The sequence below is a fragment of the Rhinoraja longicauda genome, chromosome 1 (genome assembly GCF_053455715.1).
Source record: "Rhinoraja longicauda isolate Sanriku21f chromosome 1, sRhiLon1.1, whole genome shotgun sequence".
Taxonomy (NCBI): domain Eukaryota; kingdom Metazoa; phylum Chordata; class Chondrichthyes; order Rajiformes; family Arhynchobatidae; genus Rhinoraja; species Rhinoraja longicauda.
Genome location: NC_135953.1, coordinates 143,059,483 through 143,086,621, shown reverse-complemented (window position 1 = coordinate 143,086,621; position 27,139 = coordinate 143,059,483). Strand labels below are relative to the sequence as shown.

The 27,139-nt window shown below is 51.4% G+C and overlaps 2 protein-coding genes across 2 annotated transcripts in view; both read right to left on the bottom strand.

Moving 5' to 3' along the window:
- Nucleotides 1–20,351: 20,351 nt before the first annotated feature.
- On the bottom strand, nt 20,352–23,089 carry LOC144597999 (uncharacterized). Its single transcript, XM_078407865.1, has 2 exons — nt 21,749–23,089; nt 20,352–21,604 (listed from the first exon to the last, which is right to left on the bottom strand). The coding sequence occupies exon 1, from the start codon at nt 22,988–22,990 to the stop codon at nt 22,007–22,009; it is 984 nt and encodes a 327-aa protein (XP_078263991.1). The 5' UTR covers nt 22,991–23,089; the 3' UTR covers nt 20,352–21,604; nt 21,749–22,006.
- Nucleotides 23,090–23,227: 138 nt separating this feature from the next.
- The window catches only part of LOC144598006 (complexin-1), a 30,634-nt gene continuing 26,722 nt past the window's right edge, over nt 23,228–27,139 (bottom strand). Inside the window, exon 3 of the mRNA XM_078407878.1 lies at nt 23,228–25,167. Coding sequence (XP_078264004.1) covers nt 24,973–25,167 — 195 coding nt within the window. The 3' untranslated portion in view covers nt 23,228–24,972. The remainder of the gene's footprint in view (nt 25,168–27,139) is intronic.

The window sequence follows — 27,139 nt, the reverse complement described above, 5'->3', positions numbered from 1 at the left end:
GCGCCCCCCCCCCCCCCCCCCCCCCCGGGCCTAATACGGCCCTGTAAGGGACAAACCAATTTAACCCAATATACAGGATGTCCCGGCTAATACGGGACAGTTGGCAACCCTACTGACATTTGCTCTCCACAGCTGCCTCCAACACTGCTGCTCAGGTCTGGCCAGCTCTGCCATGGCATTGCTTTGTCTTCCTGTACTTTGTTCCACTGGATAGGAACACCTTCCATCAGCCGTTTGATGATTTATTGTACTTTCTGTGACATTTCACTGTTTGACCAACGTGACTTTATAAAGCCACTGTTTCTGGCCTTGTACCCATTGGACGTTGCTCTGTTTGATTGTTCATTGGTCCAGAGAGCTTGACCCGCCGAATCACCCATTCATCTGTAAACATCTCGTGGTAACTTGAAGCTTCTATTGACACTGTTTACAGCACCTGAGATTATCTGCCCTCCACCTAAGCCATTAATAGTGCAGTGAAAGGTTGTTTTTACAGGGCACTGCTGATTCAAGCTGTCAGAGGTAGGAAGGAACTGCAGATGCTGGTTTAAACCTAAGACTAGCTTTTTGTGTCTATCTTCAGCCTGAACACTTGCCTGTTACCCGACTCCTTCCAGTTTCCCCACCAGATCAATATTTTGCCTTTGTTTCCAAAAGCTTCACGTTTAGCTGTGAGACTTGTTAGCAACTAGATGATGATTTGATCACATCAGTAGATATTTACCGTTCATTATCAGTCAGCAATAAATTGGATCGTGCCTCAGTTGTGACCATCCTTTACACATCCACACTCTCACTCTCAGGCGGAAGCTCGCTTATTGCCTCGAGACCACAATCACCTCCTGGCAGCAGATAGAAACATAGGAAATAGAGGCAGGAGGAGGTCATTTGGCCCTTCCTGCCAGCACTGCCATTCATTGTGATCATGGCTGATCATCCACAATCAGTAACATGTGCCCAACTTCTCCTCAAATCCCTTGATTCCGCTAGCCCTTAGAGCTCTATCTAACTCTCTTTTAAATCCATCCAGTGAATTGGCCTCCACTGCCCTCTGTGGCAGAGAATTCCACAAATTCACAACTCTCTGGGTGAAAAAGTTCCTTCTCACCTCAGGTTTAAATGGTCTCCCCATTATTCTTAGACTGTGGTCCCTGGTTCTGGACTCCCCCAACATTGGGAACATTTTTCCTGCATCTAGCTTGTCCAGTCCTTTTACAATTTTATGTTTCTATAAGATCTCCTCTCATCCTTCTAAACTCCAGTGAATACAAGCCTGGTCTTTCCAATCTTTCCTCATATGACTCTCAAGTGCTGATGCCATTTTGCAATCATTCTCCTCACACCGTAGAGTCATACAGGAAAGAAATAGGCCCTTTGGCCCATCCCGCCCATGTCTTCCTGAGCCAGTCGCATTTGCCAATGCTTGGCCCATACCCTTCAAAACTTTTCCTATCCATGTCCACATCCCATACCTGCCCAAGAGTGTCCTGGATGTCATCGTTCCATATACCCACCACTCTGTGTGGAAACCCGCCTCTCAGATCCTCGTTAAACCTTCCCCTCCCTCTGATACCTACGCCCACTACTTTTACATTTCTTTCTCACAGGGAAACCAGTGACAGCCTACCCAGACACCACAGTGGTGCAGCACATTGCACTGGCTACAGCGCCTGGAGGGCGTTACATAACTTCTGCTGCCTCAAACGCAAGAAGAAGTGGTGCAGCGGTAGAGCTGCGGCCTTTCAGCGCCAGAGACCCAGGTTCAAACCCGACTACGGGTGCTGTCTGTGTGCGGTTTGCACGTTCTCCCCGTGAACCACGTGGGTTTTCTTCAGGTCCTCTGATTTCTTCTCACATCCCAAAGACGTGCAGGTTTGTAAACATAGAAAATAGGTGCAGGAGGAAGCCATTTGGCCCTTCAAGCCAGCACCACCATTCATTGTGATCATGGCTGATCATCCACAATCAGTAACCTGTGCCCAACTTCTCCCCATATCCCTTGATTCCACTAGCCCCTGGAGCGCTATGTAATAGATTAGGTTAACTGACTTCTGTAAATTGCCCCTAATGCAAGGGTTCCCAACTTGGGGTAAATTTCGCACACCATTATTGTTATTTGAACTTAAAATAATAATATTAATAACAGTATTTTTAAATTTCCCCTTTGTCAGTTGCTTTATTATGGTAGAAGTGTAAACTCAAATTACTGAACAAAACAGGGTGGGGGTAAATTTACTTTAAAAAAGTTGCCAGGAGTAAATGGGACGAAAAAGGTTGGGAACCCCTGCCCTAATGTATTGGATGCAAAATTGGGATAACATTGAACCAGTGTACTGGTCAGCGTGGACTCGGATGATGGGTCTGTTCCCACTCGGTATCTCTAAAAACCTTTTTAAAAGACTGGTATTTTATATCTGTCTGAAAATCCCTGTTGCTGACATTTACTACAATCCTTTGATTATCCTTCTCTATTACTTCATCAACAATTCTGTCAGTTAAGAACAATTTGTCTTTAGCAAATCTCTGCTGTCTGTCTTTTATCATTTCTATGGGATTTAATATGCGTGGGTGGCCACTATGAACATGGTGGGCTGAATGGCCAGCTTCTATGCTATACCACTCTTGACTGTGTGACATGACACACAGTTCTCCAAATACCAATTGAGTTTAAATTCTCTATCTCCCCCTTTCCCCTTTGTTCCCCCACCTCCCAACCCCCTCCCTCCCCTGAGTTCATATTTCACACCTCTTCTCATCTCTCACTTGTCGTCTTTTCATCTCTGGCCTTTGTCCAACCATCTGCCTGTCAAACCGCTCGAGTTACTCCAGCACTATGCTTTTTTTGTAAACCAGCATCTGCAGTTCCTTGTGTCCATCAATTTTTTTTAAATCCTTGATTGTTCTTTAAAAACATTGTCCACTCCCAGAGTTGAAGTAACGCCAGGTCCAGCAGGCTGCCCAGGACCCCCCCTGACCCTTTGAATACATCCCACATGTCCCAGCCCACTGGCACCTCCTTTGAGTCTAAGCTGCTTGCTTGCTGTGTAGTTTTGCCAAGCTCGCCTTTTACCTTCAGTTGTTCCTACCCCTCCCTTGTAAGTAATTCAGGGAACCGATTCACCAGGTGCTGAACATTGTTGGGGCAACCCCATAAGTAAATATGAGTGTAGAGTTTACTGTAAGTATAGGTTGGGTTGCCAACTATCTCACTCCCAAATAAGGGACAATGTGACGTCACCTCCCCACGCCCTGCGTGACCTCACCCAGCCAGCGGCCGCTTGCTCCCGCTCCACCAATGGCGGCCGTCTGGGCCAGGAGGCGGTTGCTACGCATCCTCCGTTAGGCGGCACGCGGGCCTACAGTGTCAGGGCCTACAGTGTCAGGGCCTACACTGTCCGGGCCTACACTGTCCGGGCCTACACTGTCCGGGCCTACAGTGCCCTACAGCGATCTACAGCGCCCCCCGGGTAGCGCAGCGGTAGAGTTGCTGCTTTACAGCGAATGCAGCGCCGGAGACTCAGGTTCGATCCTGACTACGGGTGCTGCACTGTAAGGAGTTTGTACGTTCTCCCCGTGACCTGCGTGGGTTTTCTCCGAGATCTTCGGTTTCCTCCCACACTCCAAAGACGTACAGGTATGTAGGTTAATTGGCTGGGTAAATGTAAAAAATTGTCCCTAGTGGGTGTAGGATAGTGTTAATGTACGGGGATCGCTGGGCGGCACGGACTTGGTGGGCCGAAAAGGCCTGTTTCCGGCTGTATATATATGATATGATATTATACGGGACAGGTGCGGTCCCATACGGGACAAGCCAATTTAGCCCAAAATACGGGATGTCCCAGCTAATACGGGACAGTTGGCAACCCTAAGTGAACATTGTACACTATCCTGTGCTACACTGTAGCAGTGGCTGGAAATTAATATGTTTAGTTTATCTACCGTTTGCTGCTGTTGATCATGGCAAAAGTTGGAAAATACATGGATATGATTTTGCATCCTATGATGTTAAAATGTTTAGTTTATAAAATGGAACATTTCAGGTATCTGGCATGATAGGGCCATACGGAAACAGGCTGTTCGGCCAACATGCCCCATCTACACTAGTCCCACCTGCCCACGTTTGCCCCATATCCTTCTAAATCTATCCTATCCATGTAGCTGTCTTTTAAATGTTGTTATAGTACCTGTCTCAACGACCTCCTCGGGCAGCTCATTCCATTCACCCTCTGTGTGAAAAAGGTGCTCCTCAGGCTTCTATTAAACCTCTCCCCTCTCACCTTAAACAGATGTCCTCTGGTGCTTGTTCCCCTACTCTGGGTAAGTCAAAGTTTGACGTTTCTGTGCTCACCTCCTGGTGTCAGGTTGTGTGGCTGGAAGCTTGTGTGTGTGGAGCGTTAATGTGAAGTTCAACGGGCCTTCGCCAGCTTTAATCAAAATGATTACATAAACCCCACACACGTTACACACTCCCTGGCCAACTAGAAATAGCACACCCAACCTGTGCCAAATATCCAGGAGACCAGGCAGCATGTGGGGGGACAGAGACAGTGAACGGATTCTCCTGTGTATAATACAAGTAGAACGTGCTGGAAACACTCAGCAGGTCGGGCAGCGTCCGTGGAGAGGAAAGAAGTTTCATCAGGAGCAAGACAATGGGGAATGGAGGAGTGGGCGTTTCATTTCTTTCCTCACGTTTCCACCACTGAGAGGTTGCTCCGTCTCTCTCTCTCTCTCTCTCTCTCTCCTGCCCCCACAGCCTCTGCTTGACCAGCCAGCTGGGTTAATGTGGGTTTCAACCAGCGGCGCCTTTACTCTATTTTGGGAACTGCAACTATTTTCCACTGAGTAGGTGGAGATAGAGGCAGGCATTCTCATGCTGTGGTGTGTGGGTCACAGCAAGCCCACTGAGGCAAGGACCAGGGCAGGGTGAGGGGAATGTTGACACCACCGCTGTGGTTGGGCAACAGTCTCACCCTGCACATTACTCTCATCACTACCTGCTTCATGACTGACCTCAGCTGTTTGCTCCACAGCCTTTCATTCACCTGTGCCAAGATCAGTCAGTTTGATAACTGCTTTGCTTAAAACCTTGTCATTCAGCACAGGGTGTTTGGTGCTAACTAGCTGTGGCTTTGTGTGTTTTATTTATTTGTATTTTAGTGTTGTGTTGTAATGCCACAAGTATTCTATTTTCCTGATGAAATTGGGAATCAAATTAGCCGACCACAATTGGTCAGAGCACAGGCCAGCTCACGTGCCCTGTCAGTCCCAGCCACACCTGTAACCAGCAGCAGCACCGTTCCTATCCCCACAAACCTCCTGGATCCGCGTGGAGATGGTCCAGGTACCATGCACACTGCCTCCCACAACCAGGGCTCTCTGCATGCCTCCCTCGCATATCCACCCAGCCTTGCTGGGGAGTTATTTCAGATAAAGAATAGGTATGACTTGTAGGTAGGGGTGCCAACTATCTCACTCCCAAATACGGGACAAGGTGACGTCATCGCCCCGCGCCCCACGTGACCTCACCCAGCCAGCGGCCACGTGCTTCCGCTCCACCAATGGCGGCCACCCGGGCTGGGAGGCGGGTTGCTACGCAACCTCCGTTAGGCGGCACCCGGGCCTCCGGACCTACACCGTACGGGACAAACCAATTTAGCCCAAAATAGGAGATGTCCCGGCTAATACGGGACAGTTGGCAACCCTACTTATAGGGTGTGTATGTCAGTGGGCAGGAGGCACCGTGGAAGGTGTGAGGAACGTGCCTCAGTATTGGAGCAGCGTGGCTTGGAGATCCCGGGTGTGAGAGGCTCCCTCTCACTACCTCAACTCCCCATCAAGCTGCCTCTGAACTCTGGCTCTGCTGCCTTGTCTGCATTTATTTCAAAAACCTCACACAACCAGCACCAAAAACAGTCATATTGAAGGAGTATTTAATTCATCAAGTTTGTTTACCTGTGCAGGGGGAAACAAATTAGAGTTTGTTGAGGACTGAATTGAAAAGTCCCAGTGTTCACATTAATGGGCAGTTTAGATTCCCGCTTATTCTTGCATCTTGGATGTTACACAGATGGGAAAACATACAGACTGTAGATCGATCGAGAGAGAGAGAGATCTGCACAGACTAATGATGGGTAGACTGTGCAGAGAGAGAGATATGTGCCATCTAATGATACACAGACTGCACACAGAGAGACAGAGAGGGGGAACTGCAGTCTGGTGATACACAGACTGCAGCTGGGTTAGTGCTGGGTTAGGATGTGTTTATGTGAGTGTCTAATACGACACATGCGGTGGGCTGCACAGGTGGGTGCTCTGCACATGCGGTGAGCTGCACAGGTGGTGAGCTGCACTGATGGTGTTGCATGGCTCCACCTGTGTCCCTGCAGCTTGTGCATCAGGAAGGAGCAGCGACAGACTGCACCGTGCCTGAGCTGCTGCTCAGAGGATAACAGAGCACAGTGTCGCAGCAGGATGTCACCAGCTCACTGGTCAACACACAAGGTGAGACTGGATCACCTGGTTCCTCACCATTTTCTGTTGCTATTCCGATTAATAACCAGCTGACATGCAGGTGTGCATTAACACAGCTTGCGTACTCTAGGTTTGTGACCTACTGTGAATGGGGAAGGTCACCTGGACTGAACTCTCGTCACAGGTAAAAACAGCCACTCAGGTTTCCACCATGACTTGTGGACAAACTGCTCGCTTCATTCCCACAAACAGCACCATCCGGTCGGTTTATAATAAACTGTTGTGATGAGCTTCAACTTTCTACTATTCCGCTACTTAAACTGTCTTCTGTAACGAGAATGTTTTGTATTGCTTCGTGTAAATTAAACCACTTTTTAGCCCTATAATGTGCAGAATTCTTTTGTTCTGTCAATTAAATAAATTATTATATTTGTGAGCGTGTTTCACTTGTTACCCTATTTATTGTGGTCAGTGATTGTATTGGTGCTAAATAACGGAACGGTCATCACTGTTCAGAAAAAGATGGGACACGTTACATATTAACATAGAAACATAGAAAATAGGTGCAGGAGGAGGCCATTCGGCCCTTCGAGCCAGCACCGCCATTCATTGTGATCATGGCTGATCGTCCACAATCAGTAACCCATGCCTGCTTTCTCCCCATATCCCTTGATTCCACTAGCCCCTAGAGCTTTACCTAACGCTCTCTTAAATCCATCGAGTGAATTGGCCTCCACTGCCTACTGTGGCAGAGAATTCCACAAATTCACAACTCTCTGGGTGAAAAAGTTCCTTCTCACATCAGTTTTAAATGGCCTCCCCTTTATTCTAAGACTGTGGCCCCTGGTTCTGGACTCGCCCAACATTGGGAACATTTTTCCTGCATCTATCTTGTCCAGTCCTTTTATAATTTTATGTGTTTCTATAAGATCCCCTCTCATCCTTCTAAACTCCAGTGAATCCAAGCCTAGTCTTTTCAATCTTTCCTCATATGACAGTCCCGCCATGCCAGGGATCAATCTCGTGAACCTACACAGCACTGCCTCAATTACACGGGCACTGCCTCAATTGGCGGCACGGTAGCGCAGCGGTAGAGTTGCTGCTTTACAGCGAATGCAGCGCCGGAGACTCAGGTTCGATCCTGACTACGGGTGCTGCACTGTAAGGAGTTTGTACGTTCTCCCCGTGACCTGCGTGGGTTTTCTCCGAGATCTTCGGTTTCCTCCCACACTCCAAAGACGTACAGGTATGTAGGTTAATTGGCTGGGTAAATCTAAAAATTGTCCCTAGTGGGTGTAGGATAGTGTTAATGTACGGGGATCGTTGGGCGGCACGGACTTGGTGGGCCGAAAAGGCCTGTTTCCGGCTGTATATATATGATGATATGATATGATATGATACAAGGATGTCCTTCCTCAAATTAGGAGACCAAAACTGTACACAATACTCCAGATGTGGTCTTACCAGGGCCCTATACAACTGCAAAAGAACTTCTTTACTCCTATACTGAAATCCTCTTGTTAGCTTTCTTCACTGCCTGCTGTACCTGCACACCAACTTTCAGTGACTGATGTACAAGGACACCCGGGTCTCGCTGCACTTCCTCCTTACCTAACCTAACACCATCGAGATAATAAACTGCCTCCTTGTTTTTGCCGCCAAAGTGGATAACCTCACATTTATCTATATTATACTGCAACTGCCATGCATCTGCCACTCACTCAACCTGTCCAGGTCACCCTGCAACCTCCTAACATCCTCTTCACAGTTCAGACTGCCACCCAGCTTTGTGTCATCCACAAACTTGCTATTGTTGCTTCTAATTCCCTCTTCCAAATCATTAATATATATGGTAAACAGTTGCAGCCCCAACACCGAGCCTTGCGGCACTCCACTCGCCACTGCCTGCCTTTCTGAAAAGGACCCGTTTACTCCTACTCTTTGCTTCCTGTCTGCCAACCAATTCTCTATCCATGTCAACACCCTACCCCCAATACCATGTGCTCTAATTTTAGTCACCAATCCCCTGTGTGGGACCTTATCAAAGGCTTTCTGAAAGTCTAGATACACTACATCCACTGGCTCCCCTTCATCCATTTTACTTGTCACATCCTCAAAAAATTCCAGAAGATTACTCAAGCATGATTTCCCTTTCATAAATCCATGCTGACTTGGACTTATCCTTTTACTGCTATCTAAATGCACCGTTATTACCTCTTTAATAATTGACTCCAGCATCTTCCCCACCACCGATGTCAGGCTAACTGGTCTGTAATTCCCCGTTTTCTCTCTCGCTCCTTTCTTGAAAAGTGGGATAACATTAGCTATCCTCCAATCCACAGGAACTGATCCTGAATCTATTGAACATTGGAAAATGATCACCAATGTGTCCACTATTTCTAGAGCCACCTTCCTGAGGACCCTGGGATGCAGACCATCAGGCCCAGGGGATTTATCATCCTTCAGTCGCATCAGTCTACCCAATACTATTTCTCGCCCAATGCAAATTTCTTTCAGTTCCGCTACCCCTCTGTCCTCCAGTACATCTGGGAGATTGTTTGTGTCTTCCTTTGTGAAGACAGATCCGACATACCTGTTGAACTCTTCTGCCATTTCCTTGTTACCCATAATAATTTCACCCGTGTGCCTTCAAGGGACCCACATTCGACTTTGCTACTCTTTTTTTCTTAACATATCTAAAGAAGCTTTGACTGTCCTTCTTTATATTCTTGGCCAGCTTCCCCTCGTACTTCATCTTTTCAGCCCGTATTGCCCGTTTTGATACCTTCTGTTGTCCTATGAACGTTTCCCAATCCTCTGGCTACTCTTTGCTGTGTTATACATCTTTTCTTTTAGTTTTATTCCATCCCTAACTTCTCTTGTCAGCCACGGTTGCCTCCTACTCCCCTTAGAATCTTTCTTCCTCTTTGGAATGAAATGATCCTGCGTCTTCCGGATTATGCCCAGAAATTCCTGCCATTGCTGTTCCACCGTCAATCCTGCTAGGATCCCTTTCCAGTCAACCTTGGCCAGCTCCTCTCTCATGCCTTCATAGTCCCCTTTGTTCAACGTTAAAAAAACAAATTCAGCATCTAAGGGATCTTTTTTAACTACATCCATTTCCTTACTTTACCAAAAAGCATGACTGCCCCTGTTTTTTATCTTTCAGTCCCACTTCAGCCTCCTGTGTGAGGCTGCTAATGTTTTGATTTTGGTAAAAGCAGTATATTCTTCAATCAACCCTATGCTCTTTATGTTCGGAAGGACGAGAGGTGATCTCATGGTATCCCAGGAGTAGGGTTGCCAACTATCTCACTCCCAAATAAGGGACAAGGTGATGTCACCACCCCGCGCCCCACGTGACGTCGCCCAGCCAGCGGCCACGTGCTCCCGCTCCACCAAATGTGGCTGCCCGAGCCGGGAGGCGGGTTGCTATGCAACCTCCGTTAGGCGGCGCCTGGGCCTCCGGACCTACAGTGTCCGGGCCTACACTGTCCGGGCCTACACTGTCCGGGACTACACTGTCCGGGGCTACACTGTCCGGGCCTACACAGTCCAGGGCCTACGCTGTCCGGACCTACACTGTCCGGGGCTACGCTGTCCGGACCTACACTGCCTGGGCCTACACTGTCTGGGCCTACACTGTCTGGGCCTACAGTGTCCGGGCCTACAGCATCCCCCCCCCCCCCGGGCCTAATACGGGACAAGGGCGGTCCCGTATGGGACAAACCAATTTAGCCCAAAATAGGGGATGTCCCGGCTAATACGGGACAGTTGGCAACCCTAGACACAACCAGCCAGTGAAACAGATGGGAAGGGATGTCTTCACTCACCCTGTGCTTAACCTTTGTCCTTCTCCACCATGGTCATGGGCATTCAGTTGCTGAGTGTATTTACACAGCGGCCCATAACGGACTTTCATTAACAAGGGAACTTTAGTTTTGCTTAGAGTTAAGATGCCCTTCAGCCCACCGAGTCCACGCCGACCAGCGATCCCTGTACATTAACAAGTATCCTACATATACTGGGGACAATTTACAATTAAACCATGCTAATTGACCTACAAACCTGCACTTCTTTGGAGTGTGAGAGGAAACTGGAGATCTCAGAGAAAACCCACGCGGAGAACGTACAAACTCCGTACAGACAGCGCCTGTAGTGGGGATGGAACCCGGGTCTCTGGCGCTGCGAGGCAGCAACTCTACAGCTGCGCCACCGTGGGTGATAAAAGGTCAGCACAAGGTGGCACTTGGGCCGTGATGCGTTGACTGGCAAGGGAACCCCCAGCAGTTCCATCCCCTGGCTACTGGCATGATGATTCATTCTTTGTAACAACTGAAACATCTATTATTTGGAATCACAGTATATTCATTAAGTTTGAAAATATATTTGTATGGTAGTTCAATGCTCTCGCATCCACTTACATTTCCTTTGACCTGCTAAATTCTTCTTCCCTGCACATGCATGATCAGGGAACCTTCCTTGGACAACCCCCCCTTCCCCCTCTGCTAGGCTGCCCGGGAAGGTTAGATCGCATGGGATCCGGGTTATGTAGCCATCTGGACAAAGAGTAGAAACAAGGTAGTGCAGGTGTTGGTTAATACACAGAGTGCTGGAGTAACTCAGCGGGTCAGGCGGCATCTGTGGAGAACATGGACACAGTAACTGAACTGTGTCCATGGTCAGGCAGCAACTCTGGAGAACATGGATTGGTGACATTTCGGGTTGAGACCCTTCTTCAGACAGGGTCTTCTTGAAACCCTTGGCTGTAAGTTTGAAGACAGAGGGTGTGGTAGAGAGTGTTTTTCATACGGGGTCTGTAACGTGCTGTACCACAGGCATTGGCACTACATCCACTGCTGTACATTATAAAAATTATTTCAACATTCCTTCTTAAAGGGCGGTCAAGGTGGCGCAGCGGTAGAATTATTGCCTTTACAGCGAATGCAGCGCCGGAGACCCGGGTTCCATCCCGACTACGGGTGCTGTCTGTACGGAGTTTGTACGTTCTCCCCGTGACCTGCGTGGGTTTTCTCCGAGATCTTCGGTTTCCTCCCACACTCCAAAGACGTGCAGGTTTGTAGGTGAATTGGTTTGGTAAATGTCCCTAGTGGATGTGGGATAATGTTAATGTGCGGGGATCACTGGTCGGCGCGGACCCGGTGGGCCGAAGGGCCTGTTTCCGCGCTGTATCTCTGAACTAAAAACTAATCAAGTGATCGGCCTGAAACGTTATCTGTCCTCTCACCACCAATGGTAAATCTAGTGCCTTGGCTGCAAGTTGCCAGTGTTTTGGACCGCAATGTGGCTGACATTAGACTGCCATAGAATACCTTGTCAACCGCGATGATAGACTGTTTCAACATACAGCAAACAACCGTACCCCCTGCAGCGGACAGTGTGGCTGTTGAGATTGTTGTCTCAGACAAGCCCTACACTCCTGGCTCACCAGTAGCCAGACGTGGTCAGTGATACAGGGTCACTGTGTGTGTGTGTGTGTGTGAGGGTCAGTGTTACAGGGTCACTGTGTGTGTGTGTGTGTGTGTGAGGGTCAGTGTTACAGGGTCACTGTGTGTGTGTGAGGGTCAGTGTTACAGGGTCACTGTGTGTGTGTGAGGGTCTGTGATACAGGGTTACTGTGTGTGTGAGGGTCTGTGATACAGGGTCACTGTGTGTGCGTGAGTGTCAGTGTTACAGGGTCACTGTGTGTGTGTGTGTGTGAGGGTCTGTGATACAGGGTCACTGTGTGTGTGTGTGTGAGGGTCAGTGTTACAGGGTCACTGTGTGTGAGGGTCAGTGTTACAGGGTCACTGTGTGTGTGTGAGGGTCTGTGATACAGGGTCACTGTGTGTGAGTGTGTGTGTGTGTGTGATGGTCTGTGATACAGGGTCACTGTGTGTGTGAGGGTCTGTGATACAGGGTCACTGTGTGTGTGTGTGTGTGTGAGGGTCTGTGATACAGGGTCACTGTGTGTGTGTGTGTGTGAGGGTCACTGAGTGTGAGGGTCACTGTGTGTGTGTGATGGTCTGTGATACAGGGTCACTGTGTGTGTGTGTGAGGGTCTGTGATACAGGGTCACTGTGTGTGTGTGTGTGAGTGAGGGTCACTGTGTGTGTGTGTGAGGGTCACTGTGTGTGTGTGTGTGTGTGTGAGGGTCACTGTGTGTGTGTGTGAGGGTCACTGTGTGTGTGTGTGTGTGTGAGGGTCACTGTGTGTGTGTGTGAGGGTCACTGTGTGTGTGTGTGTGTGAGGGTCACTGTGTGTGTGTGTGAGGGTCACTGTGTGTGTGTGTGTGTGAGGGTCACTGTGTGTGTGTGTGTGTGAGGGTCAGTGATACAGGGTCACTGAGAGAGGTTCAGTTTAGAGATACAGCGCGGAAACAGGCCCTTCGGCCCACCGGGTCCGCGTCGACCAGCGATCCCCGCACATTAACACCATCGTACACCCATTAGGGACAATTTTTACATTTACCAAGCCAATAAACCTACAAACCTGCACGTCTTTGGACTGCGGTAGGAAACCGAAGATCTCGGTGAAAACCCACGTACAAACTCCCGTACAGACAGCACCCGTAGTCGGGATGGAACCCGAGTGAGTCTCCGGCACTGCATTTGCTGTAAGGCGGCAACTCTACCGCTGAGCCACCACTGGTTTAGGTTTCATGCACCAGTCTGACCTTGAGGCAACAGATCTCTGCCGCTGAGGTATTTAGAGGATGAATGTGGTCCGGCACAAGAACAGGACCTTCAGCCCATAATGTCTGTGCTACACATGATGCCAAGACCACCACGTATCTCCCCGCACATGATCCACATCCCTCCATTCCCCCACATCCATGTGACGATCCAAACGTCTCATAAATGCCACTCTCGTCTGCCTCCACCACCACACCTGGCAGCGAGTTCCAGGCCCACACCACCCTGTGCACAAAATACATGCACATCTCCCTCAAACTCTGCCCCCTCACCTTAAAGCTGTTCCCTCTCGTATTTGATGTTTCCATTCTGAGAAAAAGGTACTGTCTGTATCTGTGCCTCTCATAATTTCAAACAGATCTCCCCTCAACCTCCGACATTCCACAGAAAACTAATCAAGACTGTCCAACCTCTCCCTGTAGTTGATGCCCCCTAATCCCTGCAGCATTCTGGTAAACCCCCACCCTCCCCAAAGCCTCCACGTCCTTCCCATGATGGGTCACCAGAACCACACACAATACTCCAGATGCAGCCTGACCAAAGTGGAGAACTCTGTGTCCTCTGGAGAACATGGACAGAGTGCTGGAGTAACTCAGCGGGTCAGGCAGCATCTCTGGAGAACATGGACACAGAGTGCTGGAGTAACTCAGCGGGTCAGGCAGCATCTCTGGAGAACATGGACACAGAGTGCTGGAGTAACTCAGCGGCTCAGGCAGCATCTCTGGAGACATTCAATGTCCCGACCCATGAAGGCAAGCATTCCGTACGCCTATGGTGTCAAGCGGAGGTCTGCTCCAGCTGCCACGTGCCCTGTAGCACTCATAGAGCCTGTCTCTGATAATTAGCTTATGAAAATAAATCATGTGTGCTGCTGGTGGTGCAGCTGAACAGGCCGGTGGGGCAGCGGTAGAGTTGCTGCCTCACAGCGCCAGAGACCCGGGTTCCATCCTGACTACGGGTGTTGTCTCGCGGAGTTTGTACGTTCTCCCTGTGACCATGTAGGTTTCCTCCGGGTGCTCCAGTTTCTTTCCACACTCCAAAGACGTGCGGGTTGTAGGTTAATTGGCTCCAGTAGATTGTAAATTGTCCCCAATGTGTAGGATAGGGCTGGTATACGGGGTGACTGCTGGTTGGCGTGGACTCGGTGGGCTGAAGGGCCTGTTTCCACGCTGTATCTCTAAAGCCTAATGTTTTTAATCTTTATCTCTGACACTTCCTTGACATGCCAAGAGTGAAGAGTGTGGCTAAACTGGCCATCCGCGACTCACGGCGCCAGGCGGAAGAGGGCTCTGCCCGAGCCGGCTGCCTGCCCCTTTTCCGGGGTTACATCCGCGCCCGTGTGGTGTTGGGGAGGGATTACGTGCTGTCCACGGGCACCCTGGAGGATTTCCAGGACCGCTGGGCACCGCGGGGGATTGGATGTATCCTGGATGGGGATTGTAATATAATTGTATAATAGTTTCAATTGGTATATTTGTTTGTATAGTATTCTGGTGGTGGGTTCTGTTTTGGTTTTATTGAATTGTATATATTATTTTAATATTTGAATAAATATTTTTGATTTAAAAAAAAAAAGAGTGAAGAGTGTTTGATTGTCAAAAGTACCGGCGACAATGAAACACAAAAACATAGTAAATAGGTGCAGGAGGAGGTCATTCGGCCCATCGAGCCCGCTGATCATCCACAATCAGTAACCCGTGCCTGCCTTCTCCCCATATCCCTTGATTCCGCTAGCCCCTAGAGCTCCATCTAATCCAATGGAACGGAACAATGAAATTCTTAACTGTGGCAGTTTAACAGGCACATAAAAACAATAACACACAGATAAATATATAAAAATCAGTAATACAATAAATTGATGAACTTAATCAACACATTGTGGGCCGAATGGCCCATTTCTGTACTGGACTGTAATACCAGGTAACCTGGTATCTTTATCAATGATTTGGATGAGAACATACAGAGCAAGATAAGCAAGTTTGCTGATGTTACACAAGTGAGTGGTTTAGCAGACAGTGAAAATAGTTGTGAACGATTGCAGCAGGATCTGGATCAATTGGCCAGGTGGGCGGAGGAATGGTTGATGGAATTTAATGCAGAGACATGTGAGATGTTGCATTTTGGGATGTCGAACAAGGGCAGGACCTACACAGTAAATGGTAGTGTTGTAAATTGCAAATGTGGTAGTAAATGGGAGTGTTGTAGAGCAGAGGGATCTAGGAGTGCAGGTGCATGGTTCCTTGAAGGTCGGGTCGCTGGTAGATAAGGTGGTCAAAAAGGCTTTTGGCACTTTGGCCTTCATCAGTCAGAGTATTGTATTGAAGTTGGGAGGTCATGTTGCAGTTGTATAAGATGTTGGTGAGACCGCATTTAGAATATTGTGTTCAGTTCTGGGCACCATGTAAAAGGAAAGATGTTGTCAAGCTGGAAAGAGTACAGGGAAGATTTATGAGGATGTTGCCAAGACTAGAGGGTGTGAGCTATAGGGTGAGGTTGAGTAGGCTGGGTCTCTATTCCATGGAGCGCAGGAGGATGAGGGGTGATCTGATATAGGTGTACAAAATCATGAGAGGAATAGATCGGGTAGATGCACAGTCTTTTGCCCAGAGTAGGGGAATCGAGGACCAGATGACATAGGTTCAAGGTAGGGGAAAAGATTTAATAGGAATCTGAGGGGTAACTTTTTCACACAAAGGGTGGTGGGTGTATGGAACAAGCTGCCAGAGGAGGTAGTTGAGGCAGGTACTATCCCAACATTTAAGAAACAGTTAGACAGGTACATGGACAGGATTGGTTTGGACGGATATGAACCAAACGTAGGCAGATGGGACTAGTGTAGCTAGGACATGTTGGCCAGTGTGGGCAAGTTGGACTGAAGGGCCTGTTTCCACACTGTATCACTCTATGACTCTAGTGTAGCTGGGACATGTTGGTTGGTGTGGGCAGGTTGGGCCGAAGGGCCTGTTTCCACACTGTATCACTCTATGACGATGAGAATAGTTCAAACCTAAAGTCCGTAGTTTAGTTTATTTTTAATTTACAGATACAGCGTGGAAACAGGCTTTTCGGCCCACCAGGTCCGCGCTGTCCTAACTAACCCTATCCTACACACACTAGGGACAATTTACACGTCTTTGGGGTGTGGGAAGAAACTGAAGATCTCGGAGAAAACCCATGCAGGTCACGGGGAGAACGTACAAACTCTGTACAGACAACACCCGCAGTGGGGATCGATCCCGGGTCTCCGGCGCTGCATTCGCTGTAAATCAACAACTCTAGTGCCGCCCATAAGTGCAAGCAAAGGCTCGGTCCGTGGGGGAATCACAGTTGCTGAGGTTAGTGTTGTGCAGTGTTCAATAGCCTGGTGGGAACGTGGCCCTCGGTTCTCAACCCTGCCTTGTGGGACTTCCCTGATTCACAGCTAGGGATGCTAACTATCTCACAACCAAATACGGGACAAGGTGCCCCGCGCCCCATGTGACCTCACCCGGCCAGCTGCCACGTGCTCCCGCTCCACCAATGGCGGCCGCCCGGGCAGGGAGGCGGGTTGCAACGCAACCTCCGTTAGGCGGCGCCCGGGCCACCGGGCCTACACTGTCCGGGCCTGCACTGTCCGGGCCTACACTGTCCGGACCTACAGTGTCCAGGCCTACAGCGTCCGGGCCTACGCTGTCCGGGCCTACACTGTCCGGACCTATACTGTCCGAGCTTACAGTGTCCGGGCCTACACTGTCAGGACCTACAGCATCCGGGCCTACAGCGTCCAGGCCTACAGCGTCCGGGCCTACACTGTCCGGACCTACAGCGTCCGGCCCTACAGCGTCCGGGCCTACAGCGCCCGGGCCTACAGCGCTCCCCGGGCCTAATACGGGACAAGGGCGGTCCCATATGGGACAAACCAATTTAGCCCAAAATACGGGATGTCTCAGCTAATACGGGACATTTGGCAACCCTAGTCAAAGTGCACCCTGTGAGTAACCCTTCGCTTCACCAACTTCACTGGAATGATTTCCCAGGACTAAGACAGAACATCCTAACAGAGCACTGGCCCAAAGTGCCGGTGAAAATGCTGTTTATTGTGTTTGCCGGGCATTGTGAGCTGCTTTAACTGTGGCCCTGACCTGCAGACATGTTGCTTCAGCTTTACCCAAATAAACCAGGTGCTGGAAACAGCAGGTCAGGCAGCACCTGCAGAACAACAAGCAGGGTTCACATCTCAGCCCCAGGTCCATTCTCTCATTCTGCTGATGCACTGAGTTTAATCTAAAACGTTAGGGCAGCACGGTGGCGCAGCGGGAGAGTTGCTGCCTTCCAGCACCAGAGACCCGGGTTCCATCCTGACTACGGGTGCTGTCTGTGTGGAGTTTGCACGTTCTTCCCGTGACCTGCGTGGGTTCTGTCCCATGCTGCATAGATGCACAGGTTTGCAGGTTAATTGGCTTCAGTAAAATTGTCCCGAGTGTGTGGGATAGTGCTAGTGCACGCGGTGATCGCTGGTCAAGGCACTGCCTGAATCTGCACGTTGGAGCTCTAAAGTTAACCACCTTCCCCCTCAGATGCTGCCTGATTTGCTGAGTGTTTACAACATTTTCTGCTTTTAGTTTAACTTTCCAGCATCTACAGTTGTTCGATTTTCACAACAGCTCAACTGAATCAATTCCAATCTGCAAGCAGTTCAATGTAATGAAGTGGGGCGGTGAATGTGTGCTCTGGGTGTGTGACCACTGTGGCCCTGCCTGCCTGCACTGTGTGTGCTCTGTGCTCTGGGTGTGTGTGGGGGTGTCACCACTGTGGCCCTGCCTGCCTGCACTGTGTGTGCTCTGTGCTCTGGGTGTGTGTGTGGGGGTGTCACCACTGTGGCCCTGCCTGCCTGCACTGTGTGTGCTCTGTGCTCTGGGTGTGTGTGGGGGTGTCACCCTGCCTGCCTGCACTGTGTGTGCTCTGTGCTCTGGGTGTGTGTGGGGATGTCACCACTGTGGCCCTGCCTGCCTGCACTGTGTGTGCTCTGTGCTCTGGGTGTGTGTGTGGGGGTGTCACCACTGTGGCCCTGCCTGCCTGCACTGTGTGTGCTCTGTGCTCTGTGCTCTGGGTGTGTGTGGGGATGTCACCACTGTGGCCCTGCCTGCCTGCACTGTGTGTGCTCTGGGTGTGTGTGGGGATGTCACCACTGTGGCCCTGCCTGCCTGCACTGTGTGTGCTCTGTGCTCTGGGTGAGTGTGGGGATGTCACCCTGCCTGCCTGCACTGTGTGTGTGTGCTCTGGGTGAGTGTGGAGATGTCACCACTGTGGCCCTGCCTGCCTGCACTGTGTGTGCTCTGTGCTCTGGGTGAGTGTGGGGATGTCACCCTGCCTGCCTGCACTGTGTGTGTGTGCTCTGGGTGAGTGTGGAGATGTCACCACTGTGGCCCTGCCTGCCTGCACTGTGTGTGCTCTGTGCTCTGTGCTCTGGGTGAGTGTGGAGATGTCACCACTGTGGCCCTGCCTGCCTGCACTGTGTGTGCTCTGTGCTCTGTGCTCTGGGTGAGTGTGGGGATGTCACCACTGGCCCTGCCTGCCTGCACTGTGTGTGCTCTGTGCTCTGGGTGAGTGTGGGGATGTCACCACTGTGGCCCTGCCTGCCTGCACTGTGTGTGCTCTGTGCTCTGTGCTCTGGGTGAGTGTGGGGATGTCACCACTGGCCCTGCCTGCCTGCACTGTGTGTGCTCTGTGCTCTGTGCTCTGGGTGAGTGTGGAGATGTCACCACTGGCCCTGCCTGCCTGCACTGTGTGTGCTCTGTGCTCTGGGTGAGTGTGGGGATGTCACCACTGTGGCCCTGCCTGCCTGCACTGTGTGTGCTCTGTGCTCTGTGCTCTGGGTGAGTGTGGGGATGTCACTACTGTGGCCCTGCCTGCACTGCCCCTCTGGCTCTGACCTCTGTACACATGTTGCCCACTGCTGCTCACCCAGCCCTCTGTTCAGTAACACGTTACCAATACCGGTGGCTCCAGGTTGTTACCCATGAGGTGCCAGGTACAACCACAGAAGGACAAGTAACAGGAACATTCAGTTGGTGTTGAGGTGATTTTATTTTGCCTGTGGGGGAATCACAAGCTGATATTTGAGTGCATTGCGTCTGGTTTCTTGTTCATGTGCATTCAGTAAAGTCTGGGACAGGACATTTCTGCCAGTCCTCACTACAGCAGTCACACATTCCTGCTTTAGCCCAGGCTCTTAGTAGAGTCTTTTGTTTGGCCATAATTCATTGCCTGGGCTAAAGCAGGAATGTCTGACTGCTGTAGAGAATGGCCACACATTCTAACTATGGTATTAAGAAAGCTGATGGCAAGTTGGCCTTCATAACGAGAGGATTTCAGTAGAGGAGTAAAGAGTCTCACCAGGGCCCTGCAGTTGTACAGGGCCCTGGTGAGACCACATCTGGAGTATTGTGTGCAGTTGTGATCTCTTAATTTGAGGAAGGACATCCTCGCTATTGAGGCAGTGCTGCGTAGGTTCACCAGGTTAATCCCCGGGATGGCGGGACTGTCATATGAGGAAAGATTGGAAAGACTGGGCTTGTATTCACTGGAGTTTAGAAGGATGAGAGGGTATCATATAAAGATATATAAAATTATAAAAGGACTGGACAAGTTAGATGCAGGAAAAATGTTCCCAATGTTGGGGGAGTCCAGAACCAGGGGCCACAGTCTAAGAATAATGGGGAGGCCATTTAAAATTGAGGTGAGAAAAAACTTTTTCACCCAGAGAGTTGTGAATTTGTGGAATTCTCTGCCACAGAGGGCAGTGGAGGCCAATTCACTGGATGGATTTAAAAGAGAGTTACATAGAGCTCTCGGGGCTAGTGGGATCAAGGGATATGGGGAGAAGGCAGGCACGGTTTACTGATTGTAGATGATCAGCCATGATCACAATGAATGGTGGTGCTGGCTTAAAGGGCCAAATGGCCTCCTCCTGCACCTATTTTCCATGTTTCTATGACCTGCTGAGTTACTCCAGCACTCTGTGTCCATGTTCTCCAGAGATGCTGCCTGACACGCTGAGTTACTTCGGCACTAACTGACCGTGCCTTGTACACTTCTCGGTTCCTTCCTGTGAATTGAGGAGGAGTGAGAGTCTGGGACCTTCCAATCTCCAGTTCATTTTGACAAATAAATCACAGCGGAAGCGAGGGAAATGTGAATGGAATGATTTTATTTTCCCTGTGGCTGAACATTTCAGTAACGTCTTCATGAAGGGCATGCAGTGACACCACAGCTGCTAATTGAACACAATTGTTAGTAACAAGTGTGTCCTTTGTTGATTGGGGAGGGGCTACACATGCACCTGGAGTGAAGCAGAATAGAATCCTTCACGTTACAAAACTCACCGTTACACACACACAAAAAGCTGTGAAACGCCGGAAGGTTTTCCCACGTTCCAACGGAACAAACAACATGGTTCAGACACTCTATGGCAAAGGGCATGTGAAGCAGTGGAAAACTGAGCAGAGATCTCAATTCAGGTCTCACCAAAGGGTGGAGTGCGAAGAAGAATCTGAACTCTCATCTGCACAGTTTGCATGTTTCTGTACAGACAAGATGAAAACCAGAACAAGGAACATTAACATCACTGGAAGACAAGAATAACTTGGACAGATCTACACAGACTAGATTGTTCATAGATATATTGCAGTCTCACAGAGGCCTGGCAGTCTTTAATTGCATTTAAACTCTTCACCGTTTGATGTTTGTGACACCAGGCAGTTTATTGTCTTTTTCTATTAGCTTATAACCTGTTTGAAGAAAATTACTGCAGAGGTAAATAAAATGGCATCAGACAATAAGGTGATTGGATGCACCCACTTATTTACTCCATGGGGACCAGCTGTGATCTCCAGGTCAACACCGAGACGTGGACCAGTATCTGCTGGATGTAGCTGCTTGACAGCCCCGTGTTCACCGGGTCAGTGGGCATTACACCCCTCCCCACACCAGCACGTCCATGCACCCAGGTGGGTGTGTGGGTGGGTGAGGTGTGGGTGGGTGTGGGTGGGAGTGGGTAACCCCTGCAGTGCCAGTGGAGCATTATTTTGCCCACTGCAACATTATTGCTTTGGTTTCTGCCTCAGTCACACAATATTCTCGTTGCAAATGCCTGTCCTTTGAGTGTGACAGTATCGGCCACTGTTTGATGAAACAGCTGCCTTATGTCTTATTGGACGATATCTCAGACTGCCAAGCCTACATTATGGCTTTCTCTGTTGAAACGTGGAGTTATCAATCACTGTCAGATGAAAGTTGCTTCTCGTTCTGCTCATTCCCCCATCGAGGGTTGCCAACTTTAGCCGGGACATCCGGCATATTGGGCTGAATTAGTTTGTCCCGTACGGGACAACTTAGGGTGGCCAACTTCCTCACTCCCAAATAAGGTGATGTCATCGCCACGCGCCCCACGTGACCTCACCCAGCCAGCGGCCACGTGCTCCCGCTCCACTAATGGCAGCCGCCCGGCCGGGAGGCGGGGTGCATAGCGGCCACCATTGGTGGGACGGGAGCACGTGTCCGCTGGCTGGGTGAGGTCAAGTGGGGCGCAGCGTGGTGACGTCACCTTGTCCCGTATTTGGGAGTGAGGAAGTTGGCACCCCCTAGTCCCACCCACTGGGAAGGCCATGGTGACCAATGGCCATGGTGAACAAGCCCCATGTGGACCTTGTCTGAGCAGTGAACCGTGACTGAACCAACAACCCCTGGAAATGCTGCTTCATCCTCACTGCATCCTCCACCATCAGCAGCCACGTCCCCTGCTTCAGCCCAAACCAGCCACCACCTCAACCATCACACCCAACTCTGAGACTTACCAATCATTCACATCGGAAAGAAAGGGGAGAATAAACAGTGGGAGGAGGGGAGAGGAGGGGGAGGGGAAGAGAAGAAGGGGGTGGGAAGAGGAAGGGGAGGGGGAGAGGGGGAAGGGGAGAGGAGGGGGGAGAGGAAGGGGAGGGGGAGAGGGGGAAAGGATGGGGAGGGGGAGAGGGGGAATGGGAGAGGAGGGGGGAGAGGAAGGGGAGGGGGAGAGGGGGAAGGGGAGAGGAGGGGGGAGAGGAAGGGGAGGGGGAGAGGGGGAAGGGGAGAGGAGGGGGAAGGGGAGAGGAGGGGGGAGAGGAAGGGGGGAGGAGGGGGAGGGGGAGAGGAAGGGGAGGGGGAGAGGGGGAAGGGATGGGGAGGGGGAGAGGAAGGGGGTGGGGAGAGGAAGGAGGGAGAGGAGGGGAGAGGGGGAGGGGTGAGAAGGGGGTTGGGGAGGAGAGGGGGAGAGGAGCGGGGGTGGGGGAGGGGGAGGAGAGGAGAAGGGAAAGGAGAGGGGGTGGGATAGGAGGGGGAGGGGGAGGGTGGTGAGGGGAGGGGAGGGTGGGGGGAAGGGGGAGGGTGAGGAGGGGGTGGGTAGGGGTAGGGGAGGGTGAGGGGAGGGTGGGGGGAAGGGGGAGGGTGAGGAGGGGGGTGGGTAGGGGTAGGGGAGGGTGAGGGGAGGGTGGGGGGAAGGGGGAGGGTGAGGAGGGGGGTGGGTAGGGGTAGGGGAGGGTGAGGGGAGGGTGGGGGGAAGGGGGAGGGTGAGGAGGGGGGTGGGTAGGGGTAGGGGAGGGTGAGGAGGGTGAGGGTGAGGTGGGGGAGGGGGGTCTCAGTGTGCTGGGGGTTGTACTATGGTGAGGGTCTCCTGGCTGCACCAGTGCTGGGTACAGCCGCTGGTGATACACAGACCCAGGGGAGAGGGGCTGAGCGAGTGAGAAGCCTCTTGCAATGTCTGGATTGATTCTCCTTACTACCTGGAGGTTCACAGTGATGATTTGCATGGGAAACCCATGTCCAGCAATATGATCTACTCTTCATCTCGATTCTAAATGGCTTACGTTTATATATAGTCGCTATTTACAATTCTGACCACTTTATTACATGTTATGGCAACACCATGGACCTCTCCTGTGGCAAACACAACCAGCAACACCACACACAGAACAACGGCCTGGAAACACAACCCTCTCCAGCAGTGTCTGACTGTGTCTGCCTGTCTGTCTCACACTGTGTGTTTGTGTGTGTGTGTGTGTGTGTGTGTGTGTGGGTGGGTGTGTGGGTGTGTGTATGTGTGTGTGTGTGGGGGGGTTAGTGTGTGAGTGTGTGTATGTGTGTGTGAGTGTGTGGGGGTTAGTGTGTGAGTGTGTGTGTGTGTGTGTGTGTGTGTGTGTGTGTGTGTGTGTGTGTGTGTGTGTGTGTGTGTGTGTGTGTGTGTGTGTGTGTGAGTGTGTGGGGGTTAGTGTGTGAGTGTGTGTATGTGTGTATGGGTGTGTGAGTGTGTGTCTCACACTGTGTGTGTGTGTGTGTGTGTGTGTGTGTGTATGTGGGTGTGTGAGTGTGAGTGTGTGTGTGTGTGAGTGTGTGTCTCACACTGTGTGTGTGTGTGTATGTGTGTGGGTGTGTGAGTGTGTGGGGGTTAGTGTGTGAGTGTGTGGGTGTGTGAGTGTGAGTGTGTGTGTATGTGGGTGTGTGAGTGTGTGTGTGTGTGTGTGTGTGAGTGTGTGTCTCACACTGTGTGTGTGTGTGTATGTGTGTGGGTGTGTGAGTGTGTGGGGGTTAGTGTGTGAGTGTGTGGGTGTGTGAGTGTGTGTGTATGTGTGTGTGGGTGTGTGTGTGTGAGTGTGTGGGTGTATGTGGGTGTGTGTGTGTATGGGTGTGTGAGTGTGTGTCTCACACTGTGTGTGTGTGTCCTTGCTCCTGCCGTCACTGTAATATAAGAAAATAACTGCAGATGCTGGTACAAATCGATTTATTCACAAATGCTGGAGTAACTCAGCAGGTCGGGCAGCATCTCGGGAGAGAAGGAATGGGTGACGATTGGGGTCGAGACCCTTCTTCAGACCCTGCGTCACCCATTCCTTCTCTCCCGAGATGCTGCCTGACCTGCTGAGTTATTCAGCATTTTGTGAATAAATCCTGCCTTCACTGTGACTGACACACCAGGTGCTCTCCCCCCCAGCCTTGCCAAGTGCAGGTAGAGGGGGGCATTGTGAGTGGCATCCCCAGGCCTCTCCACTGCCAGAGAGCCAGCAACAGTGAGACCATGTTGCTGGGGTCACTAACAGTACACTCACCCACTCTGTGTGCCCCGGTCACTGTCTGTACAGTCTTAAATTAACATTATATAACAGAAATAACTTTTACATATGATTCTAAAACTGCAGATTTCTACAAACCTGCTGAACTGAGGATTTCAGTGCCTGTATCACAGTCCGTGTGTACTGGTGTGCCTGTATCACACAGTCCGTGTGTACTGGTGTGCCTGTATCACACAGTCCGTGTGTACTGGTGTGCCTGTATCACACAGTCCGTGTGTACTGGTGTGCCTGTATTACAGTCCGTGTGTACTGGTGTTCCTGTATCACACAGTCCGTGTGTACTGGTGTGGACAGGGGAGGGAGGCTGGCTGTGTTGGAGAGGGCCAGGGCTGTCAACTGAGGCTGTTTTCCAACATGATGAACAGAAAGTGTCAGCTCCTTGAGGTTGGGCCAGGTGGGGAGGGGTGAAACAAGGTGTTTCTTCACTTCTCTATTTAGTTACTAGTTTTGAATTGACTATAAACATGGCTTATCAGGTTAGTTAATGTGCAGAGTATTACACAGACGTGGGTTCAGTGCGATGACGCTCCCATGCCACTACACATGGAGCTGGATGGTGGAAGTGCCCATTAGATAATGAGGATGGCTTACACACAGCAACAAAACCAGAGTGGCCGTCCCTCGGCCCAGTGGGCCTGCGGGGCCGGTGGGTGCCGGTGGGGGGCCTACTTCTTGAACATGTCTTGCAGGGGGGCGGGGAGGTACTTTAGCACAGTGTCCAGGATGCTCTCCTCCTCCTCCTCCTCATCGCCACAGCCCGTGGGCACGGCCTTCTTGGGCCGGGTCAAGCTGCCCTCTGCCTGGGCCTCCATCGCCGCCATGGCCTCCGCCTCCTTCTCCTCCTTCTTCTTGATTCCGTACTGTGGACACAGCGGGAAGATTCCGCATCAGACAGAAACACAGCCGCAACAAGCACAGTATCACGGGAAACGCTGCCATCAAACTTCATCAGTCCATCAGTAGGAGGAGCAGGGTGGCCAACTTCCTCACTCCCAAATACGGGACAAGGTAACATCACCGCCCCGCGCCTCACATGACCTCACCCAGCCAGTGGTCACATGCTCCCGCTCCACCAATGGCGGCCGACCGGACCGGGAGGCGGGTTGCTACGCAACAGCTAAAATGTCGGAAAGCTAGAGTGTCCGGACCTGAACTGTCAGGACCTACAGTGTAGGGGCCTTCAGTGTCGGGGCCTTCAGTGTCGGGGCCTAAACAGTCAGGACCTACAGTGTCGGGGCCTACAGTGTCGGGGCCTACAGTGTCAGGGCCTACAGTGTCGGGACCTACAGCATCGGGGCCTACAGCGTCGGGGCCTACAGTGTCGGGGCCTACAGCGTCGGGGCCTACAGTGTCGGGGCCTACAGTGTCGGGGCCTACAGTGTCGGGGTCTACAGTGTCGGGGCCTACAGTGTCGGGGCCTACAGTGTCGGGGCCTACAGTGTCGGGGCCTACAGTGTCGGGGTCTACAGTGTCGGGGCCTACAGTGTCGGGGCCTACAGTGTCGGGGCCTACAGTGTCGGGGCCTACCTACAGCGTCCGGGCCTACAGAGTCGGGGCCTACAGTGTCGGGGCCTACAGCGTCGGGGCCTACAGCGTCGGGGCCTACAGTGTCGGGGCCTAAACTGTCAGGACCTACAGTGTAGGGGCCTACAGTGTCGGGGCGTAAACTGTCGGAGCCTACAGTGTCGGGGCCTACAGTGTCGGAGCCTACAGTGTCGGGGCCTAAACTGTCGGAGCCTAAAGTGTCGGGGCCTACAGTGTCAGGGCCTACAGTGTCGGGGCCTACAGTGTCGGAGCCTACAGTGTCGGGGCCTACAGTGTCGGAGCCTACAGTGTCGGGGCCTACAGTGTCGGGGTCTACAGTGTCGGGGCCTACAGTGTGGGGGCCTATAGTGTCGGGGCCTACAGTGTCGGGGCCTACAGTGTAGGGGTCTACAGCGTCGGGGCCTACAGTGTCGGGGTCTACAGTGTCGGGGCCTACAGTGTCGGGGTCTACAGTGTCGGGGCCTACAGTGTCGGGGCCTACAGTGTCGGGGCCTACAGTGTCGGGGCCTACCTACAGCGTCCGGGCCTACAGAGTCGGGGCCTACAGTGTCGGGGCCTACAGCGTCGGGGCCTACAGCGTCGGGGCCTACAGTGTCGGGGCCTAAACTGTCAGGACCTACAGTGTAGGGGCCTACAGTGTCGGGGCCTAAACTGTCGGAGCCTACAGTGTCCGGGCCTACAGTGTCGGAGCCTACAGTGTCGGGGCCTAAACTGTCGGAGCCTAAAGTGTCGGGGCCTACAGTGTCGGGGCCTACAGTGTCGGAGCCTACAGTGTCGGGGCCTACAGTGTCGGGGTCTACAGTGTCGGGGCCTACAGTGTCGGGGTCTACAGTGTCGGGGCCTACAGTGTCGGGGTCTACAGTGTCGGGGCCTACAGTGTTGGGGCCTATAGTGTCGGGGCCTACAGTGTAGGGGTCTACAGCGTCGGGGCCTACAGTGTCGGGGTCTACAGTGTCCGGGCCTAGAGCGCCCCCTGTCCTAATATAGGACAAGGGTGGTCCCGTATGGGACAAACCAATTTAGCGCAAAGTGCGGGATGTCCCGGTTAATTCGGCCTATATAGTCTACGCCATTCAATCATGCCTGATCTTTCTCTCCCTGCTATACCCATTCTACCCACAACCCCACACTAAGATGAATCTATCTATCTCTGCCTTAAATATATCCACTGACTTAGTCTCCACAGCCTTCTGTGACAAAAAAAATCCACATATTAACCACCCTCTGACTAAAGAAATTCCTTCTCATCTCCTTCCAAAAAGAACATCCTATAATTCTGAGGCTGTG